The sequence below is a fragment of the Gopherus flavomarginatus genome, chromosome 1 (genome assembly GCF_025201925.1).
Source record: "Gopherus flavomarginatus isolate rGopFla2 chromosome 1, rGopFla2.mat.asm, whole genome shotgun sequence".
Classification (NCBI taxonomy): Eukaryota; Metazoa; Chordata; order Testudines; family Testudinidae; genus Gopherus; species Gopherus flavomarginatus.
Genome location: NC_066617.1, coordinates 329,215,426 through 329,233,418, shown reverse-complemented (window position 1 = coordinate 329,233,418; position 17,993 = coordinate 329,215,426). Strand labels below are relative to the sequence as shown.

General features: G+C 41.1%; 1 protein-coding gene across 3 annotated transcripts in view; it reads left to right on the top strand.

Moving 5' to 3' along the window:
* NUP58 (nucleoporin 58) overlaps positions 1-17,993 on the top strand; it is a 52,737-nt gene that overhangs the window by 15,854 nt on the left and 18,890 nt on the right. For all 3 annotated transcript variants that reach the window (XR_007772196.1, XR_007772195.1, XM_050937246.1), the window contains exons 7-13: positions 1,844-1,868; positions 2,631-2,696; positions 3,071-3,245; positions 7,220-7,299; positions 7,885-8,003; positions 8,941-9,023; positions 14,031-14,232. Coding sequence is in view for 1 of the 3 variants with exons in the window: in XM_050937246.1 (XP_050793203.1) it covers positions 1,844-1,868; positions 2,631-2,696; positions 3,071-3,245; positions 7,220-7,299; positions 7,885-8,003; positions 8,941-9,023; positions 14,031-14,232 (750 nt within the window). In the remaining 2 variants the exon portion in view is untranslated. The remainder of the gene's footprint in view (positions 1-1,843; positions 1,869-2,630; positions 2,697-3,070; positions 3,246-7,219; positions 7,300-7,884; positions 8,004-8,940; positions 9,024-14,030; positions 14,233-17,993) is intronic.

The window sequence follows — 17,993 nt, the reverse complement described above, 5'->3', positions numbered from 1 at the left end:
GGGGTTGGGCCTTGGGGCGGAGCTGGGGTCAAGCACCCTCGGCAAAATGATGAAACCTGAGGAAGTGCTGCTAGACACTAAAAATCACAGATAGAACAGAAACACTAGATCTATGGTTTATTACTACAATCTGAACCACCTAAACTCCTCTCTTTATTCTATAACTGCAGAGGTGTTAACCGGCCATGCTACCTTGAATATTCCCTTACAATATGTGCTAACTACTTATGGTAAACAATCCTTTCCACCTTGCATTTTGAAGTGACGCTGGGAGTACCTTTCCCAGACCTGAAGAAGAGCTCTTTGTGTCTCTAAACCTTCTCTCTCCTTCTCTCTCTCTCACCAAGAGAAGTTGGTCCAATAAAATATATTACCTCACCCACCTTGTCTCTCTAAAAGAAAAATAGTAATTTACTTTTTGCACTTCTCTTGCTGTGGCAATTTGACTAAGTTTTCAGCTATTTTAACTTGTAGGTTCTTCTGCATAAATACAATGCAGCGATATTTTGCTTGCAAACTTGGGGTAATGCAATGCCTCTGGGTGGATTGTTGGCAGCAAGGATCAAACTTGGTATCTCTGAGTCTAAAAGTATGAATCCCTTCAGGTCTGTTGCCTCAAAGGCTGTGTCAGGCTCGCACATGTCCACATGTACTCTGACCACTTGGGAGCGCAGGGGATTAGAGTTAAGACTATAAGTGTGTGTTACAAATGCAAAGAACCTGTTTGAAAGCAACTTTCTTTCATTACAATGAATTTTAAGTCATGGAAGCATTTCCATGGGTTTATGTAAGTCTCCTACAAAGTTGATTAAAATAATCTGTAATCTTCTTACTGTCTTTCTAATACTTAAACGTAATATACTTTTTAAATTTCTTAATAAAATATTATATCAAAAGCAGTTTAAAAAAAGTACTTTTGTGGTTACAGTATACTTTTTGCCAATTAGTAAGTAATGTTTATGGTGTTGATATGAGCATACATTAAGGGGGTTTGGTCTTCCACTTCCCATGTCAGACATAGCTAAACTAGTTATTCCCAGAGTTTTAAAGCAAAGATGATGCATTTTCTTCAGTGTTCACATTATAGTTGAGTAATCCCTTGGTTTTTGTGGGGAGAGGGTAGTTAAGAGCAGTTGTTCAGGGTAGCTATTTCAAAGGCTGGAATAGTAGAATAGCAGATTAGAAACCATATACAATCCACCCTTGTGAGTCTTACTTGAGCCAGCAGAATGGTATGTATTGCATGTTTTGTGAAAGAAGACTTTGCTATAGGAATGTACTGGTATAGTGGGAGATGTGGAGGAGGCCTATCACTTAAGAGCCATATAATTACCTATTACCGTAATATCTTAGTGCCTCAGAATTATTAATAAGTTTTTACCTCTCAACATCACCGTGCGGTAGGGAAGTATTATCTCGTTTTTACACATGAGGAACTGAGACACAGAGAGACTAAGTGACTCATCTGTGGTCATTCAGGAGGTCTCTGGTGAAGCAAAGCATTGGTCCATAGTTTCCAGAGTCTCAGGGTAGTGCCTTCTCTGCCGAACCATCATTCCTGTTCAGGAGATCCTTGTCTGTAAAGTGCCATGTGCCACAGTGATGCTGTCTAAATAAGAGAGACTGTAAGTGGTGGGGGGCAGGGAATAGAAACCTGTAATGAAAGAGGAGGGGAAGAGTCAATTACATTTTCTTCCAATGAGGCTGACCTAATGCCCTGAGCCAACATGCACAAAGGTGAGTGATAGTCATCAGTCCTTCCCCCAAAAACGTCTTAAGGCTTATTTTGCTTGACAGTTGTTCAAGGTATCAATTCTTATATAAAATTATCTGTATCTTCTAGGTGATAAAACAGGAACAAGACCAGAGTAAGTGTGTTTAGTATTCCTCTTTACGTTCTACAGGTTCTTAGAAAATAGTGAAGCTTTAAAATGTTTCTCCTATTTTGTTTCTTTGGCCTTTAAAAATGCCTATATACTGTGAAGATGTAATTATCACTGTTAAATACATTAAGGGAGTTGACTGTTCTGATGAAATTTTGTAGGACTCAAATAGGTGGAGAGGGGATCACTGTCCCAATAACCACAAAATACAGATCCGGTGTTTCTGGTTATTACTAATTAGTTTGTAATAGCACCAAAAGTGTGCTAGATGCTTTCCAAATGCAGAGGGGGCATGGTCCCTGTCTAGAGGCATATGTAACCTTAAATTCGCTTAGTTTAGCTTCATGTAGAAGGCTGTATTTAGTAGCTGGAGTTCAGAACAGACAGAGAGGACTCCTGTGGTCTCTCTGTTCCTGACTCTCTTGCAGACTCATTACGTGGTTTTTGGAAAATCTCATGATACTCATCTGTAAAATTAAACTCCTGCAAAACATTGAAGAAGTTGGTCCAATCAGATATTACCTCACCCATCGTATCTCAGTGAAGAATTAAGTAAGTTGGTGCAGTTCTTCACAACTGGTTTTATAAAAGGAAATTCAAATCATTATTACTTACTATAGCATTCATAAATTAGATACATACTTGAACAGCAGAATGAATATTTACAGCTTTTTGACTGTTTAGTAATGGGGTAAAGTTGTTTAAAAGTACTCTGTGTCTATGTATGCATGTGTTATCTTTTGACAGAGATAGTAAAGCACTGAAGGATGAAAATCTACCTCTACTAATCTGTCAAGATGTAGAAAATCTCCAGTAAGTATTTTCCTTATACTAGTTGGGATAACCAAATAATTATGTTGTCATGCTTTAAAGTAACAAGTGGTTTAATCACACTTTTAAAAATTGTTTTAGATAGTGAGGATACACTGCTGTCTTTTGAAGGTACAAGATATTTAGAGGAGTTATCTTTTGTTGAAGTTCCAGTTTTAGAATGTTGGGGGTGATGGTGAAATTATAGTATATTGCAGTTCTGCAAAAGAGGCAAAAGCCAAAATTATTACTCAGTATTGGTGGTTTGGGATTTCGTCAAGATTAATTTTATTTTTATTAAAACAATACTCAAGAGGTAAAACAATTGTGTGCTTTAAATGTAACAAATTAAACTTCTCCTTCCAACTTTTTTTCAGGAAATTTGTGAAAGAACAAAAACAAGTGCAGGAAGAAATTAGTAGAATGTCTTCCAAAGCAATGCTTAAAGTACAGGAAGATATTAAAGCTTTGAAACAGCTTTTGTCAGTGGCTGCTAGTGGACTACAGAGAAACACTCTTAATATTGACAAATTGAAAATGGAAACTGCCCAGGTATGTTAACAGACAAGTATCATTTTATTAGCTCAAATCAGCAAGCATATGATTTCACATAAGGTGAGAGATATTCAATGTTGTCAATCACTCTAATATTAGAAGCTCAAATTATTTGTGTATTGACCAGAAAATAGAATCTTAGACTTTCAGGTCAGAAGGGACCATTATAATCATCTAGTCTGACCTCCTGCACAATGCAGGCTGCAAAATCACACCCACCCACTCCTTTATCAAACCCCTAACCTATATCTGAGCTACTGAAGTCCTCAAATTGTGATTTAAAGACTTCAAAGTGCAGAGAATCCACCAGCATGTGATCTGTGCCCCACACTGCAGAGGAAGGCGGAAAACCCCCAGGGCCTCTGCCAATGTGCCCTGGAGGAAAATTCTTTCCTGACCCCAAATATGGCAATCAGCTAAATCCTGAGCATGTGGGCAAGACTCACCAGCCAGACACCCAGGAAAGAATTCTCTGTAGTAACTTGGATCCCACCCAAAATAATTTTACAAATGAAGGGTTGGATCACTTCTTGTAAATCTTAAGGATATATCTACCCAGTAAAGAAAAACCAATGGCTGGCCTGTGCCAGCCGACTGAGGGTGGTGGGTCTGGACTATAATGAGCTGTTTCATTGCAGTATACAGTCTTTGGCTCAGTCTGGAGTCAAGGTTCAAGGACCATGCAGGCTGGGAGGGTTCTAGGGTTTGGGCTCCAGCCTTAGCCAGGAAGTCTACATAGCAATGAAACAGTCCTACAGCCTGAGACCTGCAAGCCCGAGTCGGCTGGCACAAGCTAGCCGTGGATTTTTCTTCGCTATGTAGACATACCCTGAGATTCCCAAGAGAAAAACACTTAAAATAGAAATCCTATAATCACTTGTATAGTCAGATGTAGGGATATTAATTACGAGGTCAGTAAAGCAGCAGTAAAAATTGAGTGGATCTAGTTTATTTTGTCACCTTCTTATATTGCTCACTTGAGAAATATTTCTGCAGGGCAGTGTCTCTTAGTATAAAAGCGAATTAGAGATCATGTTTTGATTACCCTAAGTGGAAGCAAACAAAATAAATTGAATCTGCATTTTTTTTCATGTTTGAGATTTCATAAAATCTAATTATCACTGTAAACATTAGACTTCAATAAATATGGCATTTTCAAATCAATCTGGAATGACACAGGAATACCTTATCTTCTGTTCGTTAGCAGTTGTGAGAGCTAGAAATAACTTCCTTGCTGTCAGGCTAGTTCCTTGCTGTCAGGCTAGCTCAATCCCAGCTTACTAGTATCTATTCTTTTCAGTCGCTGAATGTTCTAGGTTGTAAGAAAGCAATGAAATAAAACACAAGTTTTTAGATAGTTTTCACTTTGTCTTGCAATTGGACATTGTTCTATGCAAGGTAAACGCTGCTAGCCTCTAAAGCGCTTCCTTAAATTTAGAGTTAAAGGAACTGTAGCACTTTATTTTCCACTACACTCTTCAGGATTTTGCTTGGTTTGCTACTACTAATTGTGGTATGTAACCTATCACTTAAATCAGCCTCTGAACTAGATGACTGTAGGATAGCTAATGTAATGCCAATTTTAAAAACATCTCCAGAGGAAATGCTGGCTGTTACTGAAATTAAGCTTATTGACTTGTATCTGGCAAATTGGTTGAAACTATAACAGAATTATCAGTTGCATACATGAACACGGTATGTTGTGGAGGAGTCAGTATGCCTTTTGTAAAGGGAGATGATGCCTGGCCAATCTATTAAAGATTTTTGAGGGTGTCAGCAAATATGTGGACAAGGGTGATGCACTGGATATATTTACTAGAACTTTCAGGAAGCTTTTAACAAGGTCCCTCACAAAATGCTCTTAAGTAAAGTAAGCGGTCATGGGATCAGAGGGAAGATTGTCTCATGGATCAGTAAGTGGTTAAAAGACAGGAAACAAAGGATAGGAATAAATTATCAGGTTTTCAGATTGGAGAGAGGTTAATAGCAGAGTCGTCTTCCCCCCCCACCCCCCCCAGGATCTGTACTGAGACAGATGCTGTTCAATATATTCATAAATTATTTGAAAAAGGTAAACAATGAGTTGGCAAAATTTGCAAATGATACAAGATTATTCAAAGTAATTAAGTTCAAAGCAGACTGTGAAGACTTGCAAAGGGATTTCACAAAACTGGGTGATGGAGCAACAAAATGGCAGATGAAATTCAGTGTGGATAAATGCAAAGTAATGTACATTGGGGAAAAATCGCAACTCCACATATGAAATGATAGGATCTCAATTAGCTACTACCACTCAAGAAAAATATGTTGGAGTCATGGTGGATAGTTCTCTGAAAGCATCTGCTCTATGTGCAGCAGCAGTGAAAAAAGCAAACAATGTTAGGAACCATTAGGAAAGGGACAGATAATAAGACAGAAAATATCATAATGCCACTATATAAATCCACGGTACACCCATACCAGGTCTGGTTGCCTCATCTCAAAAAAGATATTATTGGAAAAAGTATAGAGAGAGGCAACAAAAATGATTAGGGATATGGAACTGCTTCCATATGAGAGATTAAAAAGACTGGGACTGTTCATCTTGGAAAAGAGATGATCATGGGGGGGGGCGCAATATGATAAAGTCTATAAAATTATGAAAGGTGTGGAGAAAGTGAATAGCGATGTGTTAGTTACCCTTTCACATAACACAAGAACAACCTGGGGTCACCCAATGAAATTAATAGGTGACAGTTTTAAAACAAAAGGAAAATACTTCTTCACATATTGCAGTCAACCTGAGAAACTTGTTGCCATAGGATGTTTAAAGGCCAAAAGTATAACTATGTTCAAAAAAGAATTAGATACATTCCTGTAGTATATGTCCATCAATGACTATTAGCCAAGATGGTCAGAGACTCAACCCCATAATCTGGGGGTCCTTAAGCCTCTAAGTGCCAGAAGTGGATGGATCTCTCAGTAATTGTCCTGGCTTATTCATTCCCTCTGGAGCATCTGGTATTGGCCTCTGTTTGAAGACTGGATACTGCACTAGATGGACCAGTGGTCTGATGCAGTATGGCTGTTCTTATGAAACCAGTCTGCATGTGATTTGTACTCTAAAATAAAAATGATGCTAATCCTATGTCTTGTAATAAAGTACTTTCTTCAGCTATAAAATAATAGTGGATTCTAAAAGTTCAGTGATATGTTCCCATAGAAGAATATAGTGAATACAATTTTTTCTTTTGCTTCCACAGGGGTGTGTTTTCAGATGTTGACTAGTCAAAACAGCTAAGAATAAACAAGTCCAGAACTAGATAACAAAAATTCTTATTACTATAGTTATTAGAATGTACTACAGTCAAATCACAGAAGTGTGTATCCTGTGATTATAATACTCTGGGAAGTCCGTCAGGAAGGATTTAGTGGAAATGTTAAAAATAAATAAATAAATTGTAAACTATTGGCTGTGCTCTTTTAAAAATAGACAATCGTGTAATCTGTTCTCCTGTTTCTTCCTTTTAGGTGTGCTATTTCCTCCCATTCCCCTAATCTTCTCTATTGAAGTCTAGGAACAAATATAAAATTATTTTAGATGAAGTGGAAATTAAAGTTTAGTTGTGATAGTATAGTACAGCATTTCCTAAATTTTTGAAAACTGAATCCCCTTTCAGGAGAGAGAAACCAGTTGTTCCCTCTTCAGCATTGCTATGCGTTGTGTTAAAGTCCTGTCCATCTTAATATATGTGTCTTTGGCAACCCCAGTCCCTGACATTCCAGGTTTTGAAAATATCTCATTTAGCAGAATTATACATCCATACCTGAAGGTTTAACGTTAATTAAACACTGCATGCCAAAAACACATCCAAGGAAAGAGCCCTCTGTGAAGAAGTAGTAGCGTTAGATTTTTTTTTCTTCAGAATTCATCTTTCTATAGAACTATAGCATGTAGTCCTTTGTTTTATTCACGTCATTTGCTTATTTAGGAACTGAAGAATGCAGAAATAGCATTAAGAACACAGAAAACTCCTCCTGGTCTTCAACATGAAAATTCAGCCCCAGCAGAGTAAGTTACTGTATCTAACAGAAACTTGTATTTACCATCAAAAATACATTACTATGTGTCTTATAAATAGATTTGTACATTGCAATGTGTAATCTATTACTCCTTTGATAGAGGCATCTGATAATATTTAAGTATACTTATAAAAACATAGCACATTAAATAATTAAAATCACAAATTGACCCAGCATCAGAGGATTCAAACATGGCATCCTGTCCCCTACATTGGCCAGCAGTGGAGAGGAAACCATCTTTATTTTGTTTCCCTTTAAAATGTGAACTGTATACTGTTTTATGCTTATCTGTTTTAACATTTTGTTCTATGCCTTATTGCATGTACTGCATGTTTTACTGAACAAAAATAAGAGTAAAAAGTCAATCTTAACAGATTCATACATCACCTTCAGGCAGAGGAAACACATGTTCTCTAGCACTGGAAGAAGAGTAATATAGAATATGCTTACTGGAATAGTGACCACTGCTTAAAATTATATTGATAAGTCTTGCAGTTGGTGTAGACCTAACTAGTAAAAATGAAGCTGCAAAGGAGGGAAATTCAACCAGTGTGATCTGTTTCTTCTATTCCAGCTACTTCAGGATCTTGGTTGAACAGTTTGAAGTACAGCTGCAGCACTACAGACAGCAAATTGAAGAACTGGAAAATCATCTTGCCACTCAAGCAAACAATTCACATATAACTCCACAAGGTAAAAAGTTCAATTTTAATGTTTTTACAGAAATTCTTAAATAGTGGGGGGAGGGGGAAAGCATATTAGTTACTTTACTCTTTAACTATCAGGGTTCCTTAGTTAACTTTCAGAAATTATTGTTCATATGGATGTTGAAGTCACCCAATACAGTAAGTTTTAGGAACTTAAGCACCAGCTCAGACAACTTTGACAGGAAGCCTGGGGCCTGAATTCCTGCTTTAATTCTGTCTTGGGACTTGCCCCAGGTGGATAAACTGAAAGCATTTCAGTTTTGTTTAGGAAGAGACCTGCATCTGAAATATTGTGCAAAAACACAGCTATCCTACTTATTTGACCTCTTTGGCTTACTCAGAAGAGTGCCCCTGTGGACAGAGCTAGATTAACGTTGGTCCTGTGGTTCTATCTAGTCATGTCTTGGAACTACACACAGGATTGAGGGCTTTCTCTGTGGCTACATCATGGATGGTTAACTTTTTAGTGAACTTTGAATATTCAGAGTCATGAAATTTTGGGTTTTAAATAAGCATTCACAAATGCAAGAAAATTTGACTCATTTTAATGCATCTTTTACTGGTATTGACAAGACATACTGGCCCAATACAGCTAAAATTTGGGCAGGTGGAATTCAAGTACGAGGAGAAATAGGCAAAATGTTGCGAATATCATTCCCAAATATAATTCTGTCCATTGTTCACTTGTTAATAAGTCCAGACTCCTCTTTAAATAGAAAATATTACTTTACTCTCATACAGCTCCTTTTGTTTGTTTTACAGGAAATGTAGTGTGTTTTATTTTTTTCTTCATAGGTTTGCAGCAAGTTACATCATAGAGCTGGTTGTTTTACCCTTTTTGCAGTATAAATGCTAAATTAATTAATTTGTCTCACTATTGCAGTAAGATTATGAATTTATTTGCTGATATACATGTTTTACAGATTTGTCTATGGCTATGCAGAAAATTTATCAAACATTTGTAGCTCTAGCTGCTCAACTTCAATCAATACATGAAAATGTAAAGGTAGGTTATACTTCCAAGAATAATATTTTCATATGTATTTCAGAATCAGAAACACTGCAGGCCATTATTCATGTCAATGTTTCTATAACACTTCGCCTTTCTGTTTTTTTTAAACAGTTGATTTAAGCTATTCATTTAAGCTTTTTAAAGTGATGCTGCTAAATAAAAAGCACATTCTCTAATGTGAGAGCTGGAACATATCTGGTTCAAGCAATGAGATTGGCTGGCTTAAACTATTTGTTATAAAAGTGGCAGGAGCGGGGACTGCTGTATTTTAAGGTTACATAATATTTTCCATTTATTCCCATGTCTTTTCAATTGCTCGTAACTTTTTGAAATTTTGGGGCCGGACATTTTCTATACTTGCTGTTTGCCCAATGAGTGTGTGTTTGGTTTTTTTTGACAATTCAAGCACAAATGAGTTAATCATTTGAATATGAGCAGAATCGGGGAAGATACAGCTTTCCAGTTATAAAGTAATTTTGCAAAATAGCCCTTGAGTGTTGTGTTCAAAACAGCATTCTGGGTTCATTGCTGGTTGAGATTCAGTGGCTTCTTTAGTACAGCCTCTGCATGCCCAAAATAAAAAAAGTATGCAATGTGGCCTATTCTCATTCGTACCCACGAAAAGATTTTTTTAGGTCAGTAGAGAAGACTGCAGTAAGACAATTCTCACATTGTGAAATTTGAGGAATTTACACATCCTTGTTGCGATTGGGACTGTGTCTGTACAACTTGTGAATTCTCTATGAAATTTTGAACTCGTGTGCCAGGCTGTAAATTTCATTTTGAGTGTGCAGCCTTTTACCTACTCTGTGATCTGTTTGCCTGCATGTTGGGTTGAGATTCCAGAGGCCGGTGGTAAAAGCATAACAAAATAGCCGTTCTGCTGAAGCGCTCTTCATTGAAATGTAATTGCTCAATAGGCTAGCTCCTCATACCCATGGGAACGCCTGTGTCAAGGGAGATGATGCCATGGCAATGAAATCAGGTGGCAAGGGTTTGTACTCATGGGGAAGCTGGCAGGGATGTCACATGATAAAGGAGGGGCTAAAAGATTTAAAAGCGTAGAAGCTGGTCTGATCAGAAGCCATTTTTCTCTAGTCCATGAGGGAGAGACCAGCAGCTTAATTGCTGATCACTAGAGCCCTGCAAATCTGCGGATATCCGCTTTGTATCCACAGATGCAGATACCCGCAGACCATTTTTTCAGATCACAGCACTGTTGTGGATACAAATTTGGTATCCACACAGGGCTCTGCAGCCAGGGCCGCACGGGGGGGGGGGCGGGGGGCGGGAGTGGGGCAATTTGCTCCGCAGGGGCCCCCATGAGAACGGCTGAGACTCCTGCCCCAGCCCGACCCCGCCTCCGCCCCTCTCCCGGAGCCTCAGCGCATCCAGGAGCGTCCCTGAACAGCGCTGCAGCATGGCTCCGGCAGGTCTTGAGCTCCTCCCTGCTCAGAGCCGCGTGGTAAGGGGGTGGGGCTGCAAGCTCCAGGCTGAGCAGCTCCTCCCCTTACCACGCTGCTCTGAGCGGGGAGGGGCTCAGGCCCCGCCGGAGCCACACTGCGCAGATGTTCAGGGATGCTCCCGAATGTGATGCGCTGAGGCACCGGGTGACTGGGGAGCTGGGGATAAGAGGCTGGGGATGGGGCTGAGGGGTTGGATAAGGGGCAGGGAGTCCCAGGGACAGGGAGGGGGCAGAGGTTGGGGAGGGGCGGACAGGGAACGGGGAGGGGGTTAGATTGTGGATGTTCCAGGGGTCTGTCAGGACTCAGCCAGGCAATCAGGGAGCAGGGGTGGGGTCCCGGGGTGGTGGTTGGGGAGAGTCTCTGGGGGAGGTGAGGGGACAAGGAGCAGGATGGGTCCGGGGATTCTGAGGGGGGGATGGGCAGTTGAGGGACAGGAAGTGGGTAGGGGTTGGATAGGGGGCAGGGAGTTCCAGGGACAGTCAGGGCACAGGGAAGGAGGCAGAGGCTGGGGGGACGGTCAGCGGACGGGGAAGGGGGGGTTGGATTGTGGGTGTTCCGGGGATCTGTCAGGACTCAGTGCGGGGGTAGATAGGGGTCGGGGCAGTCGGGACCGGGAGCAGGGGTGGGGTCTTGGAGTGGTGGAGGAGGGTGGGGTCTCTGGGGGAGGTGAGGGGACAAGGAGCAGGATGGATCGGGGATTCTGAGGGGGGTGGCAATTGGGGGACAGGAAGTGGGTGGGGGTCAGATAGGGGGCAGGGCCAGGCTGTTTGGGAGGCACAGTCTTCCCTACCCTAAAGCTCATTCAGCAGTTTGAGGCTTGCAAAGAGCCAAGCTGTTAGCTTTTCCATTAGGGCTTCCATCCCTTTCACTTCTCAAATGCCAAATTATAGTCTATATTTAATTTCAGTGCCATAGGGAGATTCATATCAGGGGAGGGTAGCTTCATTTAAAATTAGCCACTGGGGCAGGGATCACATGAGAAGAGCAACATCCTACACCACCTAACTCTTTCACAACCCTAGGGAGACCCCCCCACCACCACCACCACCACCATTTCCTGAGGCTTCAGAGGGGTTAATTCAGTGGTTCTCAAACTTTTGTCCTGGTGACCCCTTTCACATAGCAAACCTCTGAGCGCGACCCCCCCCTTATATAAAAAAGTGTTTTAAATTTATATTTAACGTTATTATAAATGCTGGAGGCAAAACGGGGTTTGAGGTGGAGGCTGACAGCTCGCTACTCCCAGTAATAACCTCGTGACCCCCTGAGGGGTCCTGACCCCAGTTTGAGAACCTCTGGGTTAATTTAACTTTAGCACCCTGTGTCCATTCACATGCATATGCTATTTTGAGCATTTCAGTTTTCACAACATAGACTCATCCCAGATTCTGGAACAAGCTCAGATGCTCAGTTCGTGGAGTATGTACATAAACTATACTAAAGACAAACAGTAAACTTCTCCAGTTTGTGAGGGACCCCATGGAGCCAGTCTCTAGGAAACAGATAAATGAACGGAAGTTAAGTCATTAATGGCTATTAGCCAGGATGGATAAGGAATGGTGTTCCTAGCCTCTGTTTGTCAGAGGGTGAAGATGGTTGGCAGGAGAAAGATCACTTGATCATTACCTGTTAGGTTCACTCCCTCTGGGGCACCTGGCATTGGCCATTGTCGGTAGACAGGATACTGGGCTGGATGGACCTTTGGTTTGACTCAGTATGGCTGTTCTTATGTTCTAACCTAAATGAACCCAAAGTTATGGAGACAGATATGAGTCAAGGAAGCCAGCAGAGTATCAGAAACCTGGAAAAATCTCTGACTGGATGGTCTCAGGTGTTTGGTCACAAGCTGAGGTGGTTCAAAAGTTTTGGATTTTTTTTTTTAAGCAGAATTTTTTTTTATTGTTTCTTTAAACAATCAAACACAGCAAGCAGCAAATATTTGGCCACACGCTTCTGAAGCCCCAAACCATATTCAGGTTTTGGCAGACTAATTTCAGCTTTTCAATTAAAAAAACCACAACAAATTTTGAAGGAAAGCAGACATTGTCTGTGATTTTTTTTTCTGCTTTTTAAAAATCCCTAGTTTTCAATCCAAAAAAAGTTTTGACGGCTCATATTTGTCCAACCCTTTTAATGAGCTTTAGTGCCTTTTAGCACTAGCTGATGCTGAGAGCCAGTGAGACCTTGTTTAAAAAAAAAAAAAAAAAAAAAAAAGTTTTTTCTCAAAACTAGGTTTGTGCCAAGATGTGGAAGGTTTAGTTTTCCCAGGGCTGCCTCGGGGGGGAGGGGAGTGGGGCAATTTGCCCCAGGCCCCGCAGGGGCCCCCACGAGAATATAGTATTGCACTTTTTTTTTATGGAAGAGGCCCCTGAAATTGCTTTGCCCTAGGACTCCTGAATCCTCTGAGAGGCCGTGTCTGCAGCACACGCTCACCCGAACAGAGCTGCTGTCACCCAACCTGCAGGCTCTAGCTCAGTTCTCTGAATCATGCAACAGCATGCTGGGCATTCTGGGAGTTGTTGTCCCCAGCTTGCTTGGAGGGAGGAGGTAAACTACAACTCCCTATTGGGAGTGAGCCAAGCAACATTTTGAGGGTGGGGTTGTTCTTTAAACAAGCAGGTGGCAATGGCTGCATGCATTAGAAGGTGCAGCTTAGGGGTGTCCTAGTCCTCCAAGGGGAGGGCAGCACTGCATAGAAGGACCCAGAATTGTAGCCTTACTGCCTAGAGGGGGGAAGGAGGTACGGCAGGGGCAGAGTGAGCGGCAAGGCAGGAAGTCTCTGGGAAGAAGTGGGACTGGGGGCGAGGGGCAGTTGGGAGGCTTGACACCACCCTGCATCACTGCTGCAAAGTGACCTGTGGAGCTGTTTAGAGTCCTGCAAATCCATGGATATCTGATGTGGACACCCGTAGACCATTTTTGTGGATCACGGATACACCTTTTTGTATCCGTGCAAGGCTTTATTGATTGCTTGAGCAGATGAAATGGGGTAGGGGTGGGAGTGAATCCCAAGAGGACTGGGAAATGGGAGATGCTGTATTTCCTTCATTACAGAAAGAAGGAAAAACATAAGTAAGAGGGATTAAAAAACAAAGAAAGCAAAGGGCAGCAATAAAGGGTTCTGAAGTTCAGCATATTTTCCCACTCAATGATACTGAATGCCAAAATAAGATACTAAAGAAGTTTCGTTACTACATAAACATGATATTCTACCTAGGACCAAATCCTGCGCTGATATAAATCAAGTGCCACTATATGGATTTATACCAGTTGAGGATTTGGCCTCGATCTTTGTGGAAAGTCTTTTAGTTGACATCTCTTATTAGCTCCAGATTGGTGGTGACATGTAGTCATAAACAGAAAATTAATTCAGTCCTCTCCAAAACATGAGTTTAACACCCCTAAACTAATATGAAAAATGTTTCTTTAATTATATTAAAATGTATTTAACTGTTAACTTGCCCCATGACTAAACTATTCAGTTCTTACCTCAGATGTACTGAACTAAAATGACTTCCCCCTCCTTCTCTTTCAGATGCTCAAAGACCAATACCTTGGCTACAGGAAAACCTTTCTGGGAGATGCTATGGATGTGTTTGAGGCAAGACGAGCAGAAGCTAAGAAATGGCAGAGTGCCCCACGTGTTATTACGGGACCAACCCCTTTCAGCAACATACCAAATGCAGCAGCCGTTGCCATGGCTGCCACACTTTCTCAGCAGCAACAGCCTGCTACAGGTCTGAATGCATTCAAGTTATAGATTACTAGTGTTACAACAATAGTCAATTTGTGTACATTTTTATATAAGGTCTTCCTTTGTGTTAGCTTAAAAATAAAAAAATTGTAAGTTATCAATACATAGCTAATAAAAAATGCAGGGTAGACTTAGCAATAATTATATACCAGATAGATATTTAATCTTGTGAATTTATTTGTATTAGTGATATTTACTGTATTCGTCTAATTACCCCTTGGAATGTGAGTCTTCATTCTTAAATGACATCTCTGAATATGAGTAATATAGCATCTTTCCAAAATTGTGTGATTGTATAGTAAATGATTTTCAAATTGGGGGGAGGGAGGATTGGATCCAAATGCATATTACATTTTTCTTATGTGAAATGAATGATGCATTTTTTACATAGCACTTTGAAATTTTAAATTGAATCATGCTACAAAACAGAGGATAGTGGAGCTTAAGTATGTAGAGTAGAGGGAAAGAATGCTTGGCCCATTGTTTCTTGTTTTTCTAATTTCTTTGGAAAGATGGTACTGAAACAGTTGTTAACAGGCCATTTGCTGTTGTGGCTGAACAAGAACAGAAAAAGTGTGTGTGAAACACATCAAGGGTGTGTGTTTTGGCCCAATGTACATATGAGGTGAGGTGACTGGACAGGAAAGGAAGCCATTTAGGCTGTATTAGATGACATTGTCAAAATGTACTCCTAGTCATATTAACCAAAATTTTCAAAGCTGGGTGCCTGAAGATAGGCATCTTGATAGAAGTGGCCTGATTTTTTTCAAAGGGTCTGTGCATCTCACATTGTCACCCTTGAAAAATCCAACCATGTTAATGGCAGACGCACAGTCCTTTGAAAAAATCATGCACTTTTGTTAAGGAGTCTGAACATAGATTTAGGAGCTGAATTTCAGACACCAAGTATGCAAATTTGGGGTATACCTTTATTTTACCATTTGATTTCCTCCTGAAATGTTCTTTATCCTAGATGTGCTAATCACCTCACCATCTTTACCCCTCTCTGCACTCCACATTTGCTTTCTTTGCCCACAGTGCGTTCAGTGCTGGCACCTGGCCAACCAAAGGAATATATGGCTTTGCCAGAGAGTCATTCAAAAATCATCTGTAGGGATTGCTCTCAAGTAATGAGGCACACCCTCCCTTATCTATGTAGGTAGAAAGCTCTATATACTTCCAGCCCTGGCCTCTATGAAGAATGAGGAACCATGTCCAATTACACGTGAACCAGAATACATGGATCACAACAAAAGGGAAATAATGAGAAATATAGATTATATCTAAATCTCAACTGTAATCCACTAAGAGTTTCTCTACAGGTGTCTATAACTAAAAATTGTGGAATTATTCTCTAGATGCATTGACATATACAGTAAACTTTTTTAAAGCATGTAACAATCTGAAATGACTTCCAGTTCTCTGTTTTTTTTATATAGAGGGATGTGTGGTTTGTGCAGCCCTAATAGTTACCAAAAACTGCACCTCTCCACTCACCTTTTTCTTGTCTTTTAAAATCCTTTCATTAGTCATTATAGGATTGATTGTCACACTACTTAAGGTGTCCTAATCATGTGTCCTCATTACCCCTGGTGAGGGGTTTGAAGTTCCTTTCTTGGCACCAGAGACAAAAGAACTACTAGTTGAGCTATCACATCAGTAAAGTAATGTCATTGTTAGAACTTTTTCAGTATGAATGTCCTTTCAGCAGTATGGGTGAGAGAATTGAAAAGTTGAGCTATTCCAACCTCTATAGGACAAGGCAGTTTGTATCTTGAGGTACCCTCAATAATTTTTTTGCAGTTAGTAATAAAGACCCAACAAAATATGAGCAGAGAATCTCAGAAGTGCCAACAAGTATGCCAACTATAGATGTGATCATGGTCTCTGATGCAGATTGACTCAAGCAATCAACCTTTATCATGTATGCCACAAAAAAAATAGGTGGCAGTGACATTAGGTTACCACTAATGGAGTCAGACTATTACCAAATGCACGCAGTCAGTCTCCCCATGAAACACACAGGGCCAGTGCAACCATTTAGGCGACCTAGGCAGTCGCCTAGGGCGCTAGAATTTGGGGGGCACCATTTTCTTCGGCAGCTACCGAAGCGGCCGGATCTTCGGCCTGCCCGGTCACCGCCAGCATTTAGGCAGAGGGACCTGGGCAGGGGAGCGCGGGGAAGGCCGCCTGCAGCAAGTAAGGGGAGGGCAGCACGCAGGGGAACTCCCCGCCCCGGCTCACCCCTGTCCCATCTCCTCCCTGAGCATGCCGTGGTTGCTTTACTTCTCCCACCTCCCAGACTTGCGGCGCCAATCAGCTTAGGCACCACAAACCTGGGAGGTGAAAGAAGTGAAGCAGCGACGGCGTGCCCAAGGTGCTCATGCTCGTGCGCGAAGCAGGGGTGAGCTGGGGCGGGGTGGGGGGGTGCCTCAGGATGGAGGATGGGGGGTGGGGGGCTGATGCAGGGGGGTGCCTCAGGGTGGAGGGTGGGGAGCTGATGCGGGGGGGGTGCCTCAGGGTGGGGAGCTGCTGCAGGGGCGGGACACCTAAGGGCGGGGACACGGGGGTGGGAGGGCGCAAAGTGGAAGTTTTGCCAGAGCGCGAAACATCCTTGCACCAGCCCTGAAAACACACTATAGAGGACTTGGCTGTAAGCAGCTGAGGTAAATAGATGTTTGGACCACTGTCTGTTTAGCAGAGGAAAAGATATCCATTTGGCTTTCTACTGCAATAAAGTTCCAATCTTGCAAAGACTTAAAGCATTCACTTAAATATTTGCAAGATCAGGAATATAAGGGATGAGAGAAGGGCAGGACAAGTGTTTGACTGTATGTGTGTGAGAGAGAGATACCTAATCTACTGTTCTTCCCCACGATCTCTTCACAGACTTTTCTAAAACAAGAAAATTAATCTGGGCCTTTGAAGTTTGGCTAAAAAAAAATTAACACACAGTACTCTAAATGTCAAGAGTAAGGACTTTTGTTCTTGTGTCTAAAAATATATTTGATGTTTACATGGTATAAGGCTATTCCTTAAAGTTAATTTAGATTTAGCAAGCTACTCCTCTTTCTCTGAAGGAAGGCAGAGACCGTAATTTATTTTTAGTTCACATTCGGAAGTCAAGGGTTTAGCGTTAATAAAACTATGCTTTAGCCATGTCTGAACTAAACTTTTCTCTTAATTTCACACTGTTACTCTTAGTGCAGCATTACTGTTGGTGGAATGCTGGTTGTGCTAGTTAGATCAGCAGCAAGCGCTTTTACTACCCTCTCATTTAGACCTGCAATGAGCAGTCTTTAACAACATGGTAGTTAAAATGCCAGGGAGCAGTCTACTCTTAGTGCCTCTGGTGGCAGTAGAAATTGTGAGTAACACTAAGGGAAAATAAAAAGCCTAGTGTCATTACAGCCTTACATGCAATAGGATGGAACCAATTTAACATTCTGCTAGTAAGGCTAAGTTAGCTTAACCAAAGGAATATTTTCCTTCATGCCCCCAGAACATTTAATTATTCTTGATTTAGCTGGGGAGGGACTAAAGTCAACGCATGATTAAGATATTAGCTATGTTTTGACTTCTCAACATGAAATTAAAGTGAGAACGGGATACTTTAATAAAATCTTTACAGCACTTAAAACTTTATTGTATAATTTGACCTTGACATAGGTAAAATTTCAGTGTATTACTCTCAGAATGAAATTTGAATTGTGACACTAAACTTGGTCTTGTGTTTGAACCAAT